This window comes from Geotrypetes seraphini, chromosome 8, assembly GCF_902459505.1.
Source record: "Geotrypetes seraphini chromosome 8, aGeoSer1.1, whole genome shotgun sequence".
NCBI classification, from domain to species: Eukaryota; Metazoa; Chordata; class Amphibia; order Gymnophiona; family Dermophiidae; genus Geotrypetes; species Geotrypetes seraphini.
In genome coordinates, this window is record NC_047091.1 from 151,489,548 (window position 1) to 151,515,877 (window position 26,330).

At 41.8% G+C, this 26,330-nt stretch overlaps 1 protein-coding gene across 13 annotated transcripts in view; it reads left to right on the plus strand.

Moving 5' to 3' along the window:
- NCOR2 (nuclear receptor corepressor 2) overlaps window positions 1-26,330 on the plus strand; it is an 844,184-nt gene that overhangs the window by 760,407 nt on the left and 57,447 nt on the right. For 12 of the 13 annotated variants that reach the window (XM_033955736.1, XM_033955745.1, XM_033955746.1 and 9 more), the window contains 6 exons: window positions 1,568-1,720; window positions 2,345-2,431; window positions 6,307-6,590; window positions 10,325-10,691; window positions 12,167-12,394; window positions 17,756-18,004. In XM_033955736.1, coding sequence (XP_033811627.1) covers window positions 1,568-1,720; window positions 2,345-2,431; window positions 6,307-6,590; window positions 10,325-10,691; window positions 12,167-12,394; window positions 17,756-18,004 — 1,368 coding nt within the window. The remainder of the gene's footprint in view (window positions 1-1,567; window positions 1,721-2,344; window positions 2,432-6,306; window positions 6,591-10,324; window positions 10,692-12,166; window positions 12,395-17,755; window positions 18,005-26,330) is intronic. The other variant, XM_033955741.1, reaches the window with a different exon arrangement.

Below are 26,330 nucleotides of genomic sequence, written 5' to 3' on the forward strand. Positions count from 1 at the left end.
AGTACCAGTCGTCCAGTTCAGTCAGCACTAATTGCATATCTGGAGCAGCAGACTGTTTCCAAATGGCCGCCAGTACCAGGCGGGTTGCCATTAGGAACAGTTTAGGGAAGAAGAATTCCCCCCTCCTCCCAAACATCATCATAATGATGCAGAAATACTAGCTCAATGGAGGGCTGAATGTAGTGCTTTCGATTCGAAATAGTTGTGGATGCATAAACTGATAACTATAACAAAAATAAGCAGATAAACTCAAAAAGGCAAAAAACGTGAACAGGTTGGTCATGAGTGTCAGATATATAGTACATGGGACATAGGATATTATAACAGTTCTATAATGTAACAATGGATCCTGAAGCTAGTAACTATTCTGACTGTATAAGCTCTTTGAAGGCAGTTGATTTGTCTCTTATTTTTATAAATTCAGTAGTGGCAGCCAGAGGTTCATGAAGGCTTTTATAGAGTTCCTATGTTCAGAAGCTATGCTATTGTATGTGGTCAATGTTGTTCTCTTATGTTGTTAAAATTCAATAAAAAGTATTGAACTAAATAAAATAGTTGTAGATGAATTTAAAGAGCCCTGTATAGATGCTACTGTTAACATAAGAATGGCTGACCCAGAGCCAGTGCAAAGGTGGTGTGTGCCTTGTGCAAATCCTCAAGCCCTCATCCTTTCAACTACCCCCCCCCCAAAAATAAATAAATTAAAAAATTAAAAAATTAGCGTTCAGGTCCCACCCTGCATTCCCACTTCCCCAAGAGTTTAACAATTAAATTCAACAATCATGATCATTGCACACATATCCTATAAAATTTCAATTTACAGTATGTGCTGATGGTTCTTTTGAGTTTATGTGGCTGGCTGCCAGGACCAATTGTTTTGCTTTAATTTCAGCTGTTTTTTGCTCGCCCCCAAACACAACTTCCTGTTCTTGCTTAATGGATGGGCTGGCCCTGAGCAGTGGCGTAGTAAAAAGGGGGGGAGGGGGCAGTCCACCCCAGGCGCGGTCTTGCTCAGAGTGCCGGCACCTCTCTGCCCCCCCTTCCCCTGCCGCGTGCACGCCCGCCCCTTTCGTCCCCTGTACCTTTTTAACTTCGGCGCGAGCAGCCACCAACTTGCCTGCGTCTGCTTCGGCGCTCTCTCCGATGTCCCTTCTGGGACCCGCGCCTAGGAAGTGATGTCAGAGAGAGCACCGAAGCCAACGCAGGCAGCAAGTTGGTGGCTGCTTGCGACAAAGTTAGAAAGGTATGGAGAAGGGGTGCATGGCGGTGGGGGAAGAGAGAGGGAGAGGGGCACCACCGCCCGGGACACCGCTCACCCTTGCTACGCCACTGGCCCTGAGCCAACGAGACCATTCATAGGGAGTTCCGTTGCTTACATTGGGATCAGCCAAATCTCACATGACTGTCAGTGCCTCCTAGATTTAGTAGATGGTATTGCCATACCCATTTATTTAGTTCAAAGGAAACCTTTAATTTAATTCTGTCAAAATAGTTCAGTGTCTTTGGTTTTAAATAACCACAACACTCGTTCCTTCCTGTGGATCTGATGTGTCTGTTTCCCTTTCAGGTGGTGTCACTGCTACTCAGAATTGCAAGGAGGACAACAGAGTCTCTGGTACCTCCCAGGAAGGTGGCAGTATAAAACGTACATATGATATGATGGAAGGGAGGATCCCAAGGAGTTTACCGGTCCGTGACCTCTCGTCTTCTGGCATTGAAGGTTCGTCAATGAATCTGGATCTTTCTGTCAGAGAAATTCATTTTTAGGCTGTCTACTGTTACGCTGTCCCGTATATGAGGGGCCATTGAAAAATTCTCAGCCCAAGCAAGAAGAGAATGATGCGGTGCCATGAAACGTACAAGTTATTCCACACTTTTCTTGACACTTTTCATTTCAGTTTCATGGCTCCACATCATTCTCTTCTTGGATGGGCTGAGAACTTTCAGCAGCCCCCTCATAGTTAGATTGGGAATTTACCCAGCAACTGCTTAGTCACCTGGACAATTTTTTTTTTAAGTGATCTTGATACGATTGATTTGTGATGATTTTACATTTTGATTGGAATACTTCTAATGGTATGCACAGTAAATTCGAAGTCATAGCAGAGCTTTCATAGAAAGAGCTTTCTAAAATATTAAAATTTGCTAACTTCTTAGCAATAAAAATGACTCCATTTCAAGAGTGGAGGATGATGTAACAGAAGGATAATTTGTTTTAATCATTTCAAATTTCTCAGCTTTGTTTATTGTTGTTGTTGGCACCATGGCTTCTTCATTTTGCTCTTGAGATATGGGTTCGGCACCTTTTATTTCACATAGTTTGATATTTTTCTGTCCATCTTAGGTCTCATGGGTCGTGCCATTCCTGCAGATAGGCACAGCCCTCATAATTTAAAGGAGCATCACCACATGCGAGGCTCAATCACGCAAGGTAAGGGAGACTGTGTTGCGTGGTCTTGTCCCACATCATATCCAGAAGAGACATTTTCTTGATGTTTTTTTGTCAAAGTGGAAATGTTGGCTTCCACATTTTATATGGAAAACCACATAACCGCTCAAGATAGTTATTGAATTTCCCATCCAGTTGGATTTTCAGAATATCTATAAAGCATATGTATGAGGTATATTTGCATGCATTAAAAGCAGTGTATGCAAATATAATTCATGCAGAATTCATTAAGGGTATCATAAAAACTCAATTGGCTAGTGAAGAATGCCATTGCTGTAGTCTGTGTGGCTTTGGTTGAGGCAATGGATGTAATAAATAACAGTGCCGATACAATAATAATCTTTTGAATTTAATTCCAAACATGTCTCGTACTACCTTGTGAGGGGTGAGATATAGAGGAGATGGATGGTCGTGCAGTGATTTTTTATTTTTTTTTATTTTTATATTATTTATTTTCCATTAATATACACCATAACGGAATACATGCTTTTACAAATAATCTTTGAATCAATTGATAATGTAAAGTTATCTGCGTGGAATCTTCACAGAATGTTAAAGTAATGTAACAAGTAACTGTGGAAATTAACAACCCACCTCCCCTCTCTACATTTCCCACTCCATGATAGCTCCAGAATCATGAATTAAATAGTAGACTACAAGCTTTATGAGACAAACCATCCTATATAGGTGACCAAATTTCTTTATACCATTTCCACAAACGAGGTGACCCTCGCTTAACATCCAAATATTCCATTTTTAACAATGTAAATATTTCATTTCTCCATAAGGTGAAAATGTGTATGTTGGGGGGGGGGGTTGTCAGATTGTCTCCAATATAAAAGAATACATCTTCTTGCTAATAATGAAGCTTTATACAGCAATGCATTTTCCCCCTAGATAGACCCAATAACTTTCCATTAGAAAGTAACAGTAGATCTGCTCTCAAAGGGATCCATTTACTGAGTACAGTCTGTAAGTAAAATACAATAAATGACCAGAATATTTGTATTCTCTTACATGACCAAAACATATGTATCAAGCCAGCAGGAGTATAGTGACATTTAGGACACTCTGAGAAGCTACAGTATACCTGAGTATAGTGACATTTAGGACACTCTGAGAAGCTACAGTATACCTGAGTATAGTGACATTTAGGACACTCTGAGAAGCTACAGTATACCTGAGATATAGGTGCGATAAAGTGATACATATAGACGAAAGAGAAACTTATATTGCAGCTCTTGTAAGGTGACTGTCATTCAGTGATTTTTCTGGTGACTATTCTGTACTTGGACTTCCAGAGCAGTAAGAAACATAGAAACATGATGGCAGATAAAGGCCAAATGGCCCATCCAGTCTGCCCATCCGCAGTAACCATTATCTCTTCCTCTCTCTAAGAGATCCCACGTGCCTATCCCACGCTTTCTTGAATTCAGACACAGTCTGTCATAGAAGCATGATGCAGTTACAGAGATTGTCTTAGAAAGAAAAGTTTTTTCCAAGGATTAAGCCTTTTTTTATATACACTGAAAAGAGGCTTTTCTAAAAGCACACAGCTTACTTGCTTATAAGTACATGTGCTAATAATAATATGCATATTGGTACTTATAAGTAGGCATTCCTGGGACTGGTGGTGGGGTGGAATTGCATACACTTAATTTAAGATACTTTTTTTTTTTAACTTTATTTAGTTTTTAATGCCAACAAAAAGTGCAATACAATTTATATACAAATAATGATAATCAACCAAGCACTTATAATCAATCAATATCTATATAAAAGATAAAAATTCCCTCCCCCTTCCATCATTACCTTCAGGAATAATACCAAAACAAAAGATATACCCCCCCTCCCGCTCCCACCCCTCCCAGATGTGTGGGTAAAAAACAATGGAAAATAAAGATAAAGTGCAAGTATAGGAAATCTACAAATGACGTCAATGGACCCCAAACTAGTTTGAATATCTTATTATGCCCCAGCATGTCAGCATTCATTTTCTCATATTTAAGTTAAACATAAGCTTGCTCATCAAAAAGGAAAACTAAGGTGCTCCCAATTCTTCCAATTGCGAGCAATCATTTGCATGGCTATCCCGGAAACGCCGGCATTTATAGCGGTCCATGGGGGGGCTTAATATGCAATAACATTCCACATATAACTACCTCATACATCAATGGAATTGATGTCTCCAGTATGGTATTAATCTGTCCCCATAGTGACTTCCAAAAGTTAAGTATCAAAGGACAATAGAACAGCAGATGATCCAGTGTCCCTACATCAAGATGACAGTGCCAGCATCTATTAGATTTAGAACTATCTAATTTTTAATTTAAGATACTTAATTTAGGATATTAGTATATTGCATATACTTCATTTAGGATATAACTATAAATTCTGGGTATGCAAGTGTTAATTTAGGAAGTTAAATTGTACTATACAATTGTCACTGTAACCCATTTGACTAATTAGTATTATGTAACTAATTTGTCTAAATATTAAGTACCTTACCTTGTACCCCTTCTGAGCTCTCTGGAGAGGACGGGATATAAAATGGATTAAATAAAATGTGCTGATGTTATGCCTGCCTCAGAGCATTTACAAGCATTCTTGCTGCTTATTTTATAAACGAGAAAGAAGTAGGGAGAACCAATAAAAAAAAAATAATAAAGAACCTAGGCATCAAGAATTGACAAACACAAAGTTTATTATAATAAACATTAGACCATCAGACCAACTCCTCAAAACAGTGGAAGTTCAGAAGGACTCAACACGCTGCTGTATTTCGGAGCAATCTCCTGCATCTGGAGTCGCAGCAATCTGAGTAGTACTTTTTTTTTAAGATAAATTTTATTGATTTTATAAGATAAATTAACAAGCTAATAAACTAACTGTGCAAATCATGGTAATATATACATATGAATGTAGTACATAGCAGAGTCAGTACCCACATTATCAGCGGTAGAAATACATGTGAACAAGGAGGAGAACACTCAACGAGCATCACGTACTAACATTAAACCAACAGAAAGTGATCAGAACATGCATTGAGCAATATAGTCGGAATTACTATTTGTCAATGGTTTAAAACACAGTAGTTTTGAACAGGGCTCCAGACTTTAAGAAATGCGCCAGTGGAATGATGTTTTTCTGCAATTACCCTTTCGAATTTGGTAGTGATGCATGCAGTGTTCCACCAGATCATAAATTCTACATTGGATAAGTTCTTCCAGGAATGCAGTATATTTTTGATAGCCAAAAATAATTATATATTGAAGAGGCGAGCATTTGATTCTGAGAGAGGTTGCGTGAGGCCCTGCTAACCAAGGACAATAATTTTGAGATGTAACAGTTCATGGATCTTTAATATGGATGAGATAGTGTTCCAAACCTTATATCAGTATACCGTGAGGTGAGAGCATTGAAATATCATGCGAGGCAACGTTCCCACTGACAACCCACAGGACCAACATAAATTAGAGACTTTGTGTGAGAATTTACCAAGCTTATATGGAGTAGTTCTAACCACAAATATCTGTTGTTGGGGATTAAATAATCCTTAAGGAGAAAAGTATCTATATGAATGCTTTCTCTGGATTATCTGTTTATGTGTTCCACAACCGTTTGCTGTCTGTTAAAATGTTTTATTATATATAATGTTGACATCGTAAATAGCATACTGTGCCATACTATGTACTGTTGTTTGAATATTTTTACTGCTGCAGTTGTCTTGCTTATGTTGTTTGCTGTACACCACTTTGGGTGAATCTCTTCAAAAAGACAATAAATAAATCCTAACAAATAAAACATTATTATTAATACATATTATTGAGAAAAGATGATTGTTGGTTATCTTATAGGAATCCCTCGATCCTATGTGGAGGTTCATGAGGACTACCTCAGAAGAGAAGCCAAACAACTGAAGCAAGAAAGCACTCCACCACGAGGCCTTCTGGAAACCTATAAAGTTAGGCCTCATGAAAGCCTGACAGGCCCCTTAAAAATGAAAACCCCTCACGAAACCTTAGTAGCTACTGTGAAGGAAGCAGGGAGATCCATTCACGAGATTCCTAGTGGAGAGTTGAGACATGCACCTGATGCCCCCATAGCACCACGGCCCTTGAAAGAAGGCTCAATTACACAGGTACAGAAGGGGTCAAAGGAGCCTCATCAATTGCAAGGGGGAAAAATATGAGGAGCCGTGCACCCTTTGGGGGGTGAATGCTTCTCAGTTTCAAGTGAACACCATTTGAAAAGTCAGGTTTGTGTATAGAAATGAGATGAGTGTTGACAGCTTTTTCTGATTTGCCAAACATTTTTCTGAGAATGGCTTTCTCTTCACTTAATTACTATGTCTCCAGACCTCCAAAAGAGTCTCTTTTCAAGTTGTCTCTTCTTCTTCTGGAAATAGTATCTCTTCTTCTCCTCAAAGAAAAGTTTCATCTCTGCAGAGGAACTGGGATTTTACTTTCGGCATTTCGTCATCCCAAAAGGGAAGGGAGGTCTATGGCCAATTTTAGACCTTAGAGGCCTGAACAAATTTCTCCTGGTGGGAAAATGTTCATATGTTGCCTCTGATAACTTTATATTTCCTCTTAGATCGCAACAACTGGCTATGCTCCCTAGATCTCATATTCCAGTGCTTTAAACCTTCTAGAAATTACTTAGATTTCAGATAGTGCTGCGCCATTATCAATTTAAAGTCCTGCCTTTTGGTCTTGCATCCTCTTCCAGAGTATTCATCAAGGGCCTGGTTGTAGTGGCAGTAGCGTTACAGATGCAGGGTCTCCAGGTTTTTCCTGTCTGGACAATTGGCTCATCAATGATCCAATCTCGCAATGGGTTCTCGCAGCGATTTGGTTCACAATTCTCTTTTTCTAGCAGTTGGGATTTGAAATCTTTTTTTTCCCAACTTCAACCTTCTTAAAATCTGCAATTTATCAGAGCTCTGCTACACACCTTTTATTTCAGAGTGTTTCTCCCTCAGAAGACAACAAAATTTGATTCAGTTTTGCGATCAGATTTATCTTCTTCCATCAATTTTGGCCAGACATCTGAGGTACTCCTGGGTCACATGGCTTCCACGGTGCATGTCACTCCGTTTACGAGACTTCATCTCAAGACTCCTCAGTAGACTCTTGCATGTCAGTGGTCTCAAGCTTGCGAGCCACTCTCACAACACATTACACTTTGACAATGTCTGCAATGGTGGATGAGCTCTTCCTTGCTTTCCAGGGGGATTTTGTTTCACACACCTCCACATCACAAGGTTCTGACCATGCACTCATCCTCCTACACTTGCAGGGTTTATCTGGACAGTCTTCACACTCAAAGTTTCAGTTGTGCATCACATATTCTCTCTTTGGGGGAATCTTCAGATAGACCTGTTTGCACCCCCCCCCCCCAATCACAAGTTGCCTCAAATTTGCTCCAGGCAGTATTCTCCCCAAAGCCTGGAACCTGATGTGTTTCTTCTGGATTGGACAAGTTTCTTTATGCGTTTTCTCCAATCCCTCTCATCTTTGAGAAGCTAGTCAAGCTCAAGCAGGAATTAGCCACCATGATTCTGATGGCCCTCGGTGGCCCAGGCATCCTTGGTTCTCCCTTCTACCTCAGCTCAGTATCAAGGAACCAATACCTCTTCAGACTTTTTCATCTCTTCTAGCGCAGAGTCATGGATATTTTCTGCATCTCATTCTACAGCTTTACACCTGACAGCTTGGTACCTCTTGGATTGCCATGGACTGAATTTCATCTTTCTCATCCTGCCAGACATATCTTAGAGCTCAATATAAATGGCACTAGTCTTCAAATCCAGATGTTGCTATAAACTTTCTCAATAAATACTGGATTTATACAATATCAATACATAGTTTTCAAAAAAACGCCTCAGCCCCACCTCTCCACCACTGTAATAGTTTTATACTGTGGGAAGTTTACTGTGGCACTTCATCATTGGCTGTCTATTTGATTTACTTACAATTTAGTTGGAGTCGGATGACAGCGGCAGCCTTGGGAGACCCTTGATAAAGCACTTTTTGTGCGAAACATGTCGGGTCTGACTCCCGGGTTCAGCTGAGATAAGTATTGAACAGCTATTCAGACGTATATATATATTAACAACATAAAATGTAAAATTATTTAAAAACTATTTATTAAAAAACTATTTATTCACGAAGACAACATATGCAACTATAGCATAAAATGAAAAACTAAATGAATATAAAAGTAAATCAAATAGACAGCCAATGATGAAGTGCCACAGTAAACTTCCCACAGTATAAAACTATTACAGTGGTGGAGAGGTGGGGCTGAGGCGTCTTTTTGAAAACTATGTATTGATATTGTATAAATCCAGTACTTATTGAGAAAGACATATCTTAGAAGCACAGATTGTTATAGAATACACTTACCCCTCCCCATTCGCGGTTTCGGCAATCGCAATTTCACATATTTGCAATTTTTGGGGGAGGGGAAAAAAAGAAAAAAACCCATAGTTTAGCCTTCCCCCCGGCGTCCCGGCCTTACCTGGTGGTCTAGCGGGCTTTCGGGGCAGCAGCGATCTTCCTACACTCCTGCCCCATGTAGATCGCCAATAGGAAATGGCTGTGGGGAGTTCCCGTTGTAGTCTCGAGAGACTACGGGAACTCACGGCAGCTATTTCCTATTGGCGATCTACATGGGGCAGGAGCATAGGAAGATCGCTCCTGCCCCGAAAGCCTGCTAGACCAACAGGTAAGGCCGGGATGCCGGGGGGAAGGCAGGAGGGAGGCGGGGGTGGGGGTGGGTCAGAGCCGGACCAGAAGATATTCGCAGTATTTCACCATTCACGGTCTGGCTCTGCCCCTATCCCCCGCAAATCCGGAGGGAGAAATGTATACCCTATTTACGCACAACTTAGAGGTAGATATTTAAGCCTGGTTTTATTTTGCCTAAATAGATGCACTTTAAAGTTAAGCTATGTATGGATACTAAACGCGATTATATAGTGTGTGCACCTTTTATAGAATCAGGCTAAATGCTGTTCTGATCGACACCAATTTTGAAGTCACCATATATAGAATTTGGGGGTTAGGGGGCAATTCTGTATAAAGACTGCTCAAATGCAGTGTTCTAAGCGTGAATTCTAGAACAGCATCTTTGTGCCCGGATTCTGTTATAGAATAGAGTAGAAGTCCACATTTGCATGGAAGAGTAAATGTGAGTGTGTAAACGTTGCACTCTATTGTGCAACTTATATAGTATTCTTTACGTTATATGCGTAAGTGCAGGCTCCACCCATGTGTACACCACCACCACCACTTTGCACTACAATGTGGGCTCCTTTTACTAAGATGCGCTAATGAATTTAGTTCATGCAAACAATTAGTGTGCGCTAAATGCTAAGAAACCCATTTTGCTCCTATGGGCTTCTTAAGCATTTATTGTGTGCTAATTATACACAGGTATGCCAACATGTATGTGCAAAATGCCTTTATAAAATTACCCACCATGGGAGTCATTTTATGTATTTAAGACCTGTTATTTTACTACTAACTCGTGCTGTTTTAGTACAGGTCCCATTTTATGTAGTGAGACCTATCACTAATAACTGGTGTTAACAGTAAAATAACACATTGTAATGGTAGCCCACATTGATAATTTAAATGAGTATGGCTGCCTGACTTACCCACAATGCAATTCAGTATACCTGCTTGACCTAACTGGTATATATTCTGTGCTGGGAGACTATTCCTTTTATATGAATATAAGGAAGAGCAGGAAAGCTAAAAGCACTCCAGTAAGGAAATAAGGCTGACTGGAGGTTGATGTTTGATGCACATTTGTGTAACATGTTCTTTTCTGGGGGGGGTTGGGTCTTGTTTGGGTCTTCTCCAGGGTACACCTTTAAAGTATGATGCAAATTCTTCAGCAGTAAGTTCCAAAAAGCATGATGTCCGATCCATCATTGGCAGTCCTGGAAGGAACTTTCATTCTCTGCACCACCTGGATGTCATGCAGGATCCTCGGACTCTGGAAAGGGCGTGTTATGAGGAGAGCCTGAAGAGCAGGCCCAGCCCTGGCACAAACTCTGGAGGGTCAATTACAAAGGGTGTGTCTATGATTGTGCCTGAGCAAGGGAAGCATCACCACAGCCCAGTGTCATATGAGGATCATCAGGCAGCCCATGGAACAGCTTTTGGCAGCCATTTGCATAGAGGCTCCCCAGTATCTACAAGGGAAATTGCACAGCGTCAACACGAAGGTAATACTATGAATTAAACCTCACTATGTATGTTAATACTGTAAATAACTCATACACAGCATGGTACTCTGAATTAGAGAATGACACGGGGACAAATTTTTCCCCATCCCCGCAGAAACTCATTTTCCCATCCTGTTCCCATGAGGTTTTTTTTCCTGTCCCTGCCCCATTCCTGCAAGTTCATCCTCATCTGCACAAGCCTCAAACACTTTAAAATCATAATTGTTCAAGGCTTGTGTGGTTAAGGCAGAGCTTGCAGGAATGGGGCAGGGACAGAAACAGCGACAAAACTCATGGGGACGGGGAAATTGAGTTCCTGCGGGGATGGGGACAAATTTGTCCCCGTGTCATTCTCTACTTTGAATTGAAAATCCATCCATAGTCAATATATGGAGTACTAGTTTTTTAGCCCATTACATTAACGGGTGCTAGAATTACCTCCCCCCCCTGTCCAGCAGCACCCCTTACCTGATCCCCCTGTCTAGTAGTACCCCTTCTCCCTGCCGGGACAGACTCGAAAGAGGAGCTCCATCCCCTTCCAGCAGTCTTGCTGAAGATTTTGATGCAGGCACGTGGTGTGTTGGCGGGCCGGGCTACTGTGTTCTAGGCCGAGGAACTTTTCCTGCGGGGACAGCGGGCGCTTCGTCTCTGGTCATGCACATCTTCTTCTCCCAGACTGGCTGCGGGCCTCAGCCACCTGTTCGCGCCGGCGCAAGCACCAGCTAGGGCTCAACATGCGCGTGTCATCTGCACCTCAATTTCCTCACGCGAAAGGGCGAGCCTGCGGGTTTAGTTTGCCGCCGAGATCTACCTAAGCGCGAGCTGGCGGCCACGGTGACAAGAGGCGACGTGGAGCCCAAGGCGGATGCTGGTAGCCCCTCTTCACGCTGGCTGGATGATCTGCGTGCTTCCCCGGTGCAGGTGCTGTGTGTGCTGAGCAGTCCGTGAAGTGTAAGGGATCCGGAGCCGGCAAGCTCGCACATCTCCTTGGGGTCTCCGAGAGAGAGATGCGTGGTAAGCGCGCATGCGCACTCCTGCCGACCACGGAACTACAGATCAGGGAACACAGCGGTGAGTGCGCATGCGCGCTTAGCATTTTATTATAGTAGATGTTTACAAGTAGGTGGTGGTAGGATTTGATTTAGGGTTAGCATCTGCTCCTCATTTATTATGCATGGATGTATATTCTGCTCAAGCAGCACCTGGTTTGGGTGGAGCGGTGTTCTCCTAACTGCCATGCAGGAGGGTAAAAACACTGTTCCCAGCTGAGTTAAAACCCAACACATCAGGAATTTTGCACCAGTTGAAGCTTGTATTATCATTTGGTAGAGTACCTTTATCTTGTACAAAAAAGGAAGCAGTATGGGATTCTCCTTTTGTGGTAAGAAAAATTCTTAATTCATGCCCAGATTTCCTCTGTTATTCAAATTGGATTTCCAATTGCTTACTTGGCTAATTTGTTGCTCTTTGTGTAGGAAACATAACTGCTGGAAAGCCAATGTCTCAGGAGAGGAGGTCCACACCCACACCAAGAGAACTAACCAATTCCAAATCTCCTCATACCAATATGCCAGACCATCATCACCCCATGTCCCCGTATGAACATTTGCTCCGGGGTGTGAGTGGAGCTGACTTATACCGTGGACACATTCCATTGGCCTTTGATCCCTCTGGAATTCCCAGGGGAATCCCACTTGAAGCAGGTAAAGCTGTTCTCTCACATGCATGTGCATGATCAAACTGTGGAACTAAAAAGAGGTACACTGAAAATCTGTAGAATGGAATCAATCCTGGAATATTAAAAATAGCTTATTCCCCCCCCCCCCTCCTTTACAAAACCGCGATAGCAGTTTTTAGTGCAGGCCGGCCCACTGAATGCTCTGCACTGCTCTTGACACTCATAGAGTTCTTATGAGTAAAAGGTGGGGGTTAGAGCCCAAAATCTCATGCCGAGCAACTGATAGGAATGTCACTGTCATCCATGGTCACTTTGGTTTCCATTACCTGCAGGACTTTATATAAATCAGTGGGAGTAATTTTATAATTGGAGTCACAGATTTGGTGCCTAGATATAGTGCACAGAGAGGGCCTGATTCTAAAAACGGTGTCCTGATTGTAGGTGGCGGTAGGCATCCTACCACCCTAATGGACCAATCTAGAGGCACGTTTTATAAAAGATCGATGGAGCTAAGGACGCCTACAATGTAGACATTGTTTGCATGCATACAGAGACATCTACAGATGCCTAAGGCCGGCTTAGGCATGGTTTACTCCAGAAATGGCCTTAGGTATCTATAGGTGTGCCTAGGTACGAGTCAAACATCTTAAATCTAGGCCTGTAAAATGCTGGTCTACATTTAAGTCATCTGTAGAAGAAAATAGATGTGATTCTGGACACAGCACCCTACTGCTGATTGACACTTGGTAGTCGCCATTTCCAAAATCACACCCTAAATGCTAATTCTATAAGGCATCTGGCCACCCAGATTATGTTATGGAATACTAGTGTAAGTCAGCATCTACACCAGGGGTGTCAAACTCAATCACATAAGGGGTCGAAATCTAAAACATAGACTGAATTTTTTATTGATACTTAGGGTCCTTGTAGTAAGGTACTCTAACCGATTTAGCGCACGCTAAATGTGCACCTTAATAAAAGGACCCCTTAGTCTTAGTAGAAGTATAGGGTTACAGCTCTGGCAGGATACACATTTCAAATCTGACATATTGTAATCACAAAACAGAAAATAAAATTATTTTTTCTTCCTTTTGTTGTCGGGTCATTATTCAAATCATGTTGGTCCCAGGTTCTGGTTGTCTTCAGATAACTCACTTGCCAGGGTCTCCTGCCCATTTGTTGTTTTCTTCTTTCTCCGTGCTAACCATCCATCTTCCATCTCTGAAATCCCCTTCCGTTTCCCTTCCCTTCCACCATCCTCAAATCCACCATCTCTCCTTTTCTCAACTACCCTTTCATCCAGCATCTCTCCCTCCTTCCCCACCACCCCAGGGTCCACCATCTTTCCCTTTCTCTTCCTAACTACCCTCCTATCCAGTATCTCTAGCCCCCCTTCCACACCATTCCTTGTATCCAACTTCTCTCCCTTTCTGTTCCTTCCCTCCCTCCATCCCATTGTTCACCATCTCTCTCCCTTTCCTCTGTTTTTAGACCCATTATTTCTTCCCCTTCCCCACATCCTCAATCCCCACCCACCCTCAATGCAGCATATGCAATAATTTTAATTAAACTAAAGAAGGAGAAGAATAAATTATGCTAGAATGATGGGGTAGAGACTAAAGGCTGTTTTTAACTGTATTTTTTTTTCCAGGATGCATTTGATTCTTATTTTTACTGAACAATAGCAGCAGTGGAATTTTTATTCATCTTTTTTACATTTTTGGTATTATTAACATTATTTGTAAATCTCTGTGACTGATTGCCAGACAGCGATATATCAAACAATAATTAATTAAACTAAAGAAGGAGAAATTATGCTAGAATGATGAGGTAGAGACTAAAGGCTTGTGGGTTCTGCCCTTATAAGGGCACATTGCAGCTTGAGGTCTTCAATATGCTGAATAACATATTCTAACATAATCCTAACGCCTGTTGCCTGATTGGCCCAGGCACCTACAAGCCTGGGACAATCACACCTTAGGAATAGTGGGGATGAGCGGACCCGCTATGCCTAAGGCCTGATTGATCCAGGCTTCTAGAGCCTGGGTCATTCAGGCCTTAGACTTAGTGAGGATGGGCCAGGAAGAGGCGGGCCTGCTTCATTTCGATGAGGCGGGCCTGCCGGCTGGACAGCAGCAAGACCCGGCCGGCCAACAATTTAGAGGTTAGTTGGGGGGGAGGTTAGAGGGGTCATCGGGGGGGAGTCGTTAGCATGGGGGTCCGGTTTTCTGGCAGGAGGGGTTGGGCACCCTCCTGCCGGCGATCAAGAGTTTCAGGGGGGCGGGGGCGGCATTACGGCAGGAGTGGTTGGGCACTCTCCTGCCGGCGATTGGGAGTTTGGGGAGGTATTCCGGCAGGAGGGGTTTGGCACCCTCCTGCCAGCAATCAAGAGTTTTGGGGGGAGGGGCAGCGTTCCGGCAGGAGGGGTTGGGTACAGTGTTCCCTCTAAGGATTGATGAGGTGTGTGCAAAAAAAAATATGCATGAGCGACAAATTACATACTCCACAAATTTATGAGCAGGCGCAGAGGACGCATTTTTAAACAAATGTAGTTTATCCTTGTACTCCTTATGTAATTTTAATCATCTATGGATATGTTTGTATGTTTATTGTTCAAATGGTTTTATTTATTTCCCAAAATTTATTTTTGTTATACACATTGAAAATATTTGATATTGCGTTTAAATCATAATCTCAATAAACTTGAAACTTGAAACGAGTGCCCATGAGATTGTGGGAGGGTTAAATACTCAAAACTTAGAAGAATAACAATTTACTTAAAGTTTTTGCTTCGCCAGCTTTCTGGTATCTTTACATAATGCAGTGGTGTACCTAGCATATGTAACACCCGGGGCCCATCATTTTTTGGCACCCCCCCCCCCCATCTGTACGAAAAACGTGATTTTTAGTAACAAGCCACACATCACACATGAGTACCTAGGAAAAGGCAGCATCTTACATATTGCAGTGAACAGTACATCAATACACCCATTGTAAAACTAAACAAGCCAGACCAGCACAGATCAATCCTACACCGTCAATCCTAACAGAAAACCATGTCTTTCGAACACACAGAACACAGAAAACACCTTCGCCTAGTAAGGAATATGTAATCACAAACTAACCCCTCCCTCTTTTACAAAACTGTAGTGTGGATTTTAGCTACGGAGGTAACAGCTCTGATGCTCATAAAATTCTGAGCATCAGAGCTACCACCAAGGCTGGTGCTAAAAACGCTTCACAGTTTTGTAAAAGGGGGGATAAAATAAAAATACATAGACAAAGGTTAAATTGAACCAGCAAGAAGCTGGACTCTGCATACAATGCTTCACAGAAACAGTGACACATGTCTCCTAAAGCAATAAATAAATAGAAATTTTTTTCTACCTTTGTCTTCTGTGGTTTCTCCTTTCCTCATCTTCTTGTAACTCTCTTCCTTCCATCCACTGTCTGCCGTCTCTCTTCCCCTATATGGCATCTTCTCTCCTTCTATGCCCCTTCCAGAAACTGTATGCCTCCCCCTTCCATCTCTCCTTTCACCCCATTGGTCTGGCATCTCTCTCCTCGCCTTCCCTCTCCCACACCTCTCCTCATAGTCTGGTATCTCCCCTTCCCTGATTCTCTGGCATCTCTCTCCTTTCCTTTTCTTCCATCTTTCGCTCCCCCTCCATGCTCTCACATCTCCCCCTTCCTTTTCCCTTAGACTGGCATACCTTCCTCCTACGCTCCAAGCCCTGGCATCTCCTTTAATTCCCTCCCTCATCTTCCTTCTCCCTCCAGCTGGGTACCGCAACACTCTTCCCTGCAGCTCTGCACTTCCCCACAATTGCCATGCTTCGGTTCCTCTTCTTCCTTCCTTCCTCCCCCCCCCCCCCGCGGGACCCTGCGGCACCATCAACTCTTACTCCCTCTAATGTCGGCCCTGCAGCTCCAGACTTCCTCGCACCTTCTCCCCTCCCCCTTTGGATCGCTATTATTTTAAATGTTATAGCCGCGGAGCTGTATCCATCAGTGGAGATGTCTAACCTCGGCCTGCCCCGGAACTCTTACTGCAGCAGCCGCCCGTCTAGGCAGGAACAGGAAGTCACTGTTGCAGTAAGAGTTCCGGGGCAGGCCGAGGTTAGACATCTCCACTGATGGATACAGCTCCGCGGCTATAACATTTAAAATAATAGCGATCCAAAGGGGGAGGGGAGAAGGTGCGAGGAAGTCTGGAGCTGCAGGGCTGACATTAGAGGGAGTAAGAGTTGATGGTGCCGCAGGGTCCCGCGGGGGGGGGGGGGGAGGAAGGAAGGAAGAAGAGGAACCGAAGCATGGCAATTGTGGGGAAGTGCAATCCCCCCAATGCGTCCCCTTACCTTACCTCCCCTTACCTTTGCGACGCGTGTGTGCGCTGTGAAGAGAAACTTGTGCGCTGCGATGTAATATTTTGTGCGCGAGCGCAGGCCAGCGCAGCTTAGCGGGAACACAGGTTGGGTACCCTCCTGCTGGCGATCGGGAGTTTTTTTGGGGGGGCGTTCCGGCAGGAGAGGTTGGGTACCCTTCTGCCGGTGATCGGACAGGCAGCCGCTATACTTATTGTGGCAGGGAGATCCCTTGCCATGATAAATATAGCGGCCGCGTCTACTTACAATGTAGGCCAGCATTTTGCTGGCCTACATTTTAAGTGTCTCTTCCTCTACTAGGAAGACGCGTAGGGCCGCCTAGGTTCACCTAAGGCCCTTAGGCGAGCGTAGACATCTTGCAGGCCTCCCTAGGCTCCCGGAGGTGCCTTCAATATAGGCGGTCTGGCTGGGGAGCATTTTTTTTTTTTTTTTTTAACGTGCATCCCGATTGGCTGATTAGACAGCTGTAGGACGCCTACAGCTGCCTAAAATTGGGACACACTTTGCAGAATCAGGGCCTGTGAGCTCACCAGGACAGATAGTGAAAAATACTTGAGTACCTGAATGTAAATCACTTAGGCTATAAGTGGTATATAAATACTAAAATAAATAAATAAAAATATGGATCCTGCTGCCACATATAACCAGCACAAAAAGTAGATCCTGTTTTAAGATACTAGAGGAACTTGAGATGTCCTGACCTGAACATCTCAATTCCATTTGTACATCCTTTTTAAAATTAGCTTTTTCATTATTACAGTCATACTTGGATTTCTTATCTTGACAAGAGTTGTTAAGGGTCTTACATAGGTATCCCTAATAGAAATGAAAGTGAAACAGAGAACGACTTGAATTATTGTAGTGTATACCAATGACATCGAACAGCATGCTAATGTCTGTAGACCAATGAGGTCAGGCGTAAGCAAACGTTAGATAATTCTAGTTTTGTGTAGAATGAGATCAAAGCCATTGACTTTTTTCATTCCATTTTTGTCTTCCAGCTGCTTACTACCTGCCTAGGCATCTTACTCCGAACCCCACATATCCTCATCTCTACCCCCCATACCTCATCCGAGGATACCCAGACACTACTGCCATGGAGAACAGGCAAACCATCATCAATGACTACATTACCTCTCAACAGATGCACCACAACGCTGCCACAGCCATGGCCCAGAGAGCAGACATTCTACGTGGACTTTCGCCTCGTGAACAATCTCTAGCTCTCAACTACACAGCAGGTCCTCAAAGTATGAGCATTAGCAATCTGTGTCCGGCATTAATGTTTTTGCTTCTTGGGTAGGATGATGTAGGTCTCTGCAATTGTTTGACACTGTTGTACTTAGCTTCCACTCATACCGACTGGTTCTTGATCTGCTGCAGGAGATCAGACCAGTAAAAGTAATGGCAGCCAAGTGGTATAAATCTCACAGCTCCTCACAGAAATGGAGCTTAAGTCTTGTCTGCACACAATGAGCATTATAAGTTTATGTACATGATAAAAGTTGCCCATTGTTTGTCAGTAAAAGAATGTATGATTTTAACCATATTTTTTGAGCCATTGGATTCCTTCTGTACTTTTTAGGCCTCCAACTCAATTGAAGCGAATGCCAGGATCTTATTACGAGCTTTCATTCAAACTACTCAGGGATTTTTCCCGTATTTTATAGGTCTTCTCAACAATTCATTCCAGTCTTCACTGGAGTCAGTGACTTGGAGCTTCTTTAAGAAACCTGCAATTATGGATCTTAAGTCCAGTTTTTAGATGCCATCATTGCACAATGATTAGGATTCTTACTATCACAGGCTTAAATACGATGATTAATATATATATATATATATATATATATATATATATATATATATAAAACAAACCCACAAATCTTTGCCCTATATATATATATATATATATATATGGCAAAGATTTTTGGGCTTGTTTTTGGTTCATATAGCTTTTATTTCTGGGGGGAGGGTTTGTAATTCTATATTGATTTTTAAAGTTTGACAGTGCAATACATTTGATTGAACATACACACTACATAAAACACACTATTAAATACACAATACATAAAACAATCATTTCCCCCCCCTCCTCCCCATAATAAATACAAGAAGATATATTATGTACTTACAATATTATAGGTAAGTAATTTTAGCTAACCAGAATAACATTCCCTTCCCCCCATCCACCCATCCACCCACCCTGGATGTATAAGGAGATCTAATAAAAGAAAAGATACTTGACATTTATTGCGATTCAATAAATGCAGTCAACGGGCTCCACACCCTATTAAATGTATTACTAAACCCCAAAGATTCCGCATTCATTCTCTCATACTTATAAGTGGTACAAACATTTGCCCACCAAAATGTGTAATTAAGTCTGTCGTAATTCTGTCATAATTCTTCCAGTTAACTGTAATCATCTGGATGGCTATTCCCGTCATACTCAAGAAGAGCAGGCTTTTATGTCTTATCTAAAGAAGGTTTAATATGCAATATTGTACCACAAATTATGGCTTCATAAGTTAACAGAATTGATGATTCAAGAATAAGGTTGATTTGTCCCCAAATTGACTTCCAGAAATTAAGTATCAATGGACAATGATACAACAGATGATCCAAAGTCCCTATATCAATATGACAATGCCAGCATCTATTAAACTTTGAACTATCTAGTTTTTGTAAACAAACTGGGGTCCAAAAAATCCTATGTAATAAAAATAACCAAGTTTGCCTCATAGATGCTGATGCTGTACATCTCATCCTCCAAGTCCAAATTCGTGGCCAACGAGATACAGAAATATACTGTTTTATCTCGATGCTCCAAATGTCTCTAAGACTATTTTTTGGCTAATTATTCAGAAATTAATTTGTACCACTGGGCGGCCTGATGTCCTACTAAATCTGTCCGGTATCAAAGGATCTGCAAGCTATAATTTTTAAAATTTTTCCATTCAGGAAACCCACTCTGAATGGCCTGCTTCAACTGCAACCATCTATAATTCTGAGACTTCAGGATACCAAATGTTTGTTGCAGTCGTGAAAAATCAAGCAATCTCTCATTAGATATCACATCTTCTAATGTACAAATACCTGCCTGCATTCTTCCAGGAGATCCCAGCACCGTCCACTTGAATCTTGGAGTTCAGCCATAAGGACTGAAAAGTAGAATTCTTTATCAGAATATCTGTTAATTTATCAATAAATTTCAATGTTTTCCATGTGTCCAATAGAATAATATTGTCCTTAGCATATACAGGCAATTTGATACTCAACCCATGAGAAAGTCGCATTGGGGGCATAATTTTCCACTCTAGATGTAACCAATCTGGGAGATGTTCCATAAGCTCGGGGAGGATCCAATACATACCCTGACACATTATATAGGCCTGATGGTACCTATAAAAATTGGGAAAATTTACCCCACCCGCCGCAATAGGTTTTTGTAAAGATACTAAAGCAATTCTTGCATTTTTACCCAGCCAAATAAATTTGGTAAGAATGCTATTTAATTTATTTTAAAAAGACCCCTGAAAATAAACTGGTATCATACCCACTTGGTAGCAAACTACAGGCAAAATCATCATTTTTACTATTTGAACTCTCCCCCCACCAAGAAAGATGTAATGGGTTCCATTCCTCACACATTTCTGAGACCTTCAGCAATAAAGATTTCTGGGGTGGGGATTAACATTCATTTTAATGGCATGTTTTTCAAGACACATAAATTGACATTTGTTAATTGCTATACTTGGAGAGAGTGCCCAGGAAAGAGACTTGGGAGTACTTGTAGACAAGTCAATGAAACCGTCCGCGCAATGCGCAGTGGTGGCGAAAGGACAAACAGAATGCTAGGAATGATTAAGAATGGGATCACAAACAGATTTGAAAAGGTTATCATGCCGTTATACCGGGCCATGGTAAGCCTCCACCTGGAATACTGCGTCCAACACTGGTTGCCGTACATGAAAAAGGACATAGTACTACTCGAAAGGGTCCAGAAAAGAGCGACAGAAATAGTTAAGGGACTGGGGGAGTTGCTGTACAATGAGAGGCTAGAGAAACTGGGCCTCTTCTCCCTTGAAAAGAGAAGACTGAGAGGGGACATGATCGAAACATTCAAGATATTGAAGGGAATTGACTTAGTAGAGAAAGAGAGATTGTTCACCCTCTCCAAGGTGAAGAGAACGAGAGGGCACTCTCTAAAGTTAGAAGGTGAAAAGATTCCATACAAATGTAAGGAAGTTCACCCAAAGAGTGGTGGAAATCTGGAATGCTTTTCCAGAGACTGTTATAGGGGAAAGCACCCTTCAGGGATTCAAGACAAGGTTGAATAAGTTCCTACTGGAACAGAACATACGCAAGTAAGGATAGACTCAAATAGGGCACTGGTCTTTGACCTAAGGGCCGCCGCATGAGCGGACTGCTGGGCACGATGGACCACTGGTCTGACCCAGCAGCAGCAAATCTTATGTTCTTATGTTACCAGTGGATAGAGACAGAGAAAAAATAGTCCTAAGAGCTTCACCTTTTAAGGGTATCATACAGCCTGAAATATTAATTATTTTTCTCTGTTTCCAAGTAGATGGTGGATGGATCATTCAGCTCCTTTTGGTACTTGGCTGGTAGCTCCTGGCCTGGTTAATTCCAGGTGACAGTTGAGCAAGGGCTTATGCTGGCCATCTTTGCTCAGGTTATAGTCTGAGCTTGCTCATTAAGCTTGAATGACACCCAGAGGTTTTGGGTTCCTCATCCTCCAACTTGAGTGACACCTGGTGGTGCTGGGTCATTCCCCTCCAGCTCCACTCCTGATTTCTGAGCTGACTTCGGAGTGTAAAATGAGGCAAAGGTTTATTGGAACTTCTGTGTGTGAAGAGCAAGTATGTATTTACTCTTCCTGCTTCCAGTTTTACTTCACCGAGATAAGTCGCTAGTTTTTTCTTATTTGCTTGTGGACATGAAATTTCTGCACCTGCAATTTAAACATGTTTTGAGTTAATTTCCAGTAACCAAAAAGAATTATGTTCTTGCTGCCTTTCCAGTATTTTGGTTTTTTAGCTTGGCATTTTTTCTTTTCTTTTCCTGGGTGTTTGTTTTCAGGAGGGCTGGTTTTATTGTTCCCATTAGCTACCTCAGATTGTTGGTGGTTTTCTTTTTGGCTGAGCGGTTGGTCGCCTCTCAGTTTGTGGTGAGCGCATGATTTTACTATATTTGTTTGGAACTGGCTTATTTCTAATATTCAAAAAAATAAGTCTCTTATTGAGCACATTTTCTGTCTAATTCCAAATTAATGCTAAGCCCATTTGTGTTGTGTAAAAGCAGCTGTTCCTTCTCCTGGAGTCTTTGGTCCAGTTTTGTGCTGATTTGATTTACTACTAACATCATTCTAAGGGCTTTCTGCTGAACTCCTAAGCAGAGGTTTAGATGTTTTCAGTTTTCAGTGTTCTCCTGTGGGCTTATAGCTCGCATCGCGGAGATCCTGTGTAGTTACCATCTGCATGGGCTGACTTTGGTGCCTGTCTCCTGTGGCATTTACTTATAAAATCTTGCTGTAATATTCCAGCTTCCTCATATGCATAACAATGGCTCTCTCTTAGCTGCATAGGCTCAGTCATCTTTAAGGTTACACGCTGGAACCATCCTTTATGTTGTACGGGGACAGAAAGTCTGAGGAGTAGCCTAATAGTAAGTGAAGTGGTCTGTAAACCAATGGAGCCAGGTTCAAATCCCAGTTTAGCTCTTTAACTCCTTATAGGCCAATGTCACTCAAACATTTTTTTTAGCTCCGGCACACTAAACCGAGCAAATGTTTTTTTGCGGCACATTATAATTGAAATTATAAAATTGCAAAACCAACAAAAAAATTAAATTTGAGAGTTATTTAAAGTTCTTTAAGCTACAGAGCCATGCAAAAGTTTTGCATCACCTCCGAGTAATACATTGTTCCAGCTTTCTTGCTGGATCACAGCAATATTTCTGATGCCTATTGCTGCATATTATATATTGACATGTGCAGATTTTATGCTCTTATCACCCTGCACATTTTAAATTGATTTAGGACTTCAGATTTAAGACTTATAATGCATAAACTGCGGCATGTTAAAAATGTCAATATTTTGCATAAAAACCAGATCAAAACAGTCCAATCAGATCACTCTGTTTTCAACCAATGAGCTAGAGCTTTGTGGGTTATTTTGGGCCTATCATCCTGTTTCTACTTTCCCTTATATCTCATCATTTTGTCCATTGGTTCGTGCCTTCTGGATGCATGACATATGTTATTAATTCCTGCTTTAGTCATTAGCCGAGGAGTAGCCTAGTGGTTAGGGCTGCAGCCTCAGCACCACGAGGTTGCATGTTCAAGCCCAGCGCTTCTTCTTATGGCCCCTGGCAAGTCATTTAACATTCCATTGCCCCTGGTACAATAGTCAGATTGTGAACCCATTGGGACAGATAGGGAGAAATACTTGAGTACCTGAATGTAAACTGCTTAGCCTAAGCAGTGAATAAATACTATAATAAATAAAAATAAAATCATTGTTCTAGATGATGGCTTCACCAATACCTTTAGGACAGGGGTATCCAACTTCGGTCCTTGCCAGGTTGGGTTTTCAGGATTTCCCCAATGGATATGCATGAGATCTATTTGCAAACAATAAAAGCAGTGCATGCAAATAGATCTCATGCAAATTCATTGGGGAAATCCTGAAAACTCCGACTGGATTGTGGCACTCGAGGACCGAAGTTGGGCAACCCTTCTTTAGGACTTCCATAGACAAGAATTACTCTTAGATAGTTACCTTTAGAATTCCCATTCGCTGTTGCTGCAGTCCATTCTTTCTTTGTTTTTTTTCTTTATCCCTCCCTAATTTGCCACATCACATTCATTCTGGACTGGTCTGGCATAGATGAAATGGAAAGGAAAACTATGTTTCTTACCTGATAATTTTCTTTCCTTTAGTCTTGCCAGACCAGTCCAGAAGCCCTCATTCTGGTTTTCCTTAAGTGTTTTCTTCTTATGGATAATAGATTCTGCTTTTCAGTTCCTTCACATGATGCCTCGCATCTCCTGACTCGGTGAAATACCTGTTTGTCAGTTGAGTATGAGCCTCATTCTATAATTTTAACAGTATAGTCTCAGTGGCATGTTGGTTCTAGTCTTTTCCAGAGAAAACCAATGCAAGCAGTGTCTCACTTCCGGTTCACCACACAATTGTTTCCCACGTATTCACCTTTATAGGACCCCAGGGACCCCCGAAGAAGACTTTTTGTCGAAACGCAGACCGTGTTGGGTCTGTATCCCTAGCGGACTAGGTCCTTTAAGGCTCTTATGTGGATGATTTACTTTTATGTGGATGGAATTATTTTATGTGGATGATTTTAGTGTACCTTTGGAACTTTGATACTTTCAAATAAAGTCCATTTGGGAACATCATCACTCCACAGAGTTTTTTTTGTTTTCTCTGGATTTTCTTCTTTGTGGATATTTTGGGGTCAATTCCTTTTGTTTTTTTCTAGTCTTTTCCAGTCATCAGCTATAATTACTGTGTGAGCACCATCGCTTGGCTATTCAAAATACTGAATATTCCAGGCTACACAATGCCCTTAAAGGGTGAAGTTCTTGGGACTATTTTTTTTTCTCTGTCTCTATCCTTGCTAGGTGAACATAGCCCATTCATTCTGGACTGGTCTGGTATGACTAAAGGAAAGAAAATTATCAGGTAAGAAACATAATTTTTCCTTCATAGGTTAACACATATTAAATCAGATTTTCATGTACTGAATTTTTAAAGACACAATAATTTCACCCCTAGCATTGATAATATCTGGTGAGCAAGAGAGAAATGTCCAAGGAAGCTGAAAAGTTGAAGAAGAAAAAGGGTGAAAGGTATAAGGAAATTGAGAAATAAGAAATTAATGAAGTGGTTTATGGTTTATTTAGAATTCCTATACTTCATTCCTACTTCCTCTGGAGTAGAGGTCTAGGTGGTTTACATTTTAAAAATAATTTCAGAAAGGAACACCATTATATTGAAAGAATAGTATTTATCCATTCCAAATAACAAAAATATCAAGGGAGGTTTTTCTTACCTTGCACATTCTTGGTCTACTGTGCATTAGACTGATATTTATTCTGTGTGTGATTATATTTTATCCGTGACGTACCAAGGGAGGGAGGGGGGCATACACTCCGGGTGCAGCCCATAAGGGAGTGTTCTCAGGGGCGGCAGCATTCAGAACTTGCTGCTCTGCTGGTGTCAAGCCTTCTTCTTTGCTGGGTCCTTCCTTTGTGGAAGCAGGAAGTAGATGGGACCCAGCAGAAAGGCAAGAGCCAGCAAGGTGTAAATGCTGTAAGCTACACCCCATGTGTCTGCCAATCTCTGTATTCTCATGAAAGTTTGTTTTGCTTTTTTACTGTGAATGTACTCTTGTAACCCGTTCCAGGCTCCTTTGGGAGCACGGGCTAAATAAATGATTAAATAAATAAAGAATAGCGAGTTGTGAATGCTGTGCTGCCAACTGGTGGAGGGGGGGAGAGAGAAATACTGCACCCAATTAGGTAGAGAGAGGGAGAAGAAAGACTAGGGAAGGTAGAGGAAAGAGAGATACTGGACCGAGGGGAAGGGAGGGAGGAAGGAAGGCAGGAAAGGAGATGCCAGACCAGGGCATGGGAGGAAGGGAAGAAAAGAAGACAAAGATGTAGACCAGGGGGAAAGGAGGGAGTGAGTGAAAGGAAGGAGAGGAGTTGCTAGAGCATGGAGTGAAGGGAGAGAAGGATGAAAAGGAGAAGAAAGCGATGCCAGAGCATGGGGGAGTGGGTGGATACAGAGAGAGAAAAATGGAGAGGGCGTAAAGCTGAAATGAATCATGTACAAAGGAGAGAAAGGGCACAGGATAGACAGATTATGGAAAGGGAAGAGGGAAGATGCCATATGGAAGGGAGGGAGAGGGCAAATAGTGGATGGCGAGGGCAGACTGGATAGAAGGGGCAAAGAGAGAGAGGGTAGACTGGATGGAAGGGGCAGAGAGAGAGAGGGCAGATGCTGAATGGAAAGAAGAGAAGATGATTAAAACAAATGACAAAAGTTAGAAAGATATTTTTTGTCGCTTTAGAATAAAGTAGTATTGTGGCTGTATTGATAAACGTTTATAAATAGAAAATGGAAATAAGGTAATCTTTTTATTGGACCTATTTTAATACATTTTTTTACTAACTTTCAGAAACCATAACCCCCTTCCTGCGGCCAGGACAGGATACAGTAACAGTAGAATACTGTACTGACCTGAAGAAGGAGGTTTTGGCCTTTGAAAGCTAATTGAAAAATGGATTAGTCTAATAAAATGGTATTTTCTTATTCTCCATTTTTTGTTTTATTTCTATTTGTTAATTTCTAAAGTAGTGATTGTTATTTGTCAGGTTTTTTTTTTAAGTTTACATCTGTTATCTTCATATTTTGCACAGTATTAGGATGATGTGTCATTCTGTGGTGGTGCATTGTATGCAAAGTCTGGCTTCTTGGCGGTTCAGTTTAATTTTTGATGACATATTTGGTTTTAGTTTGTGATTACTTA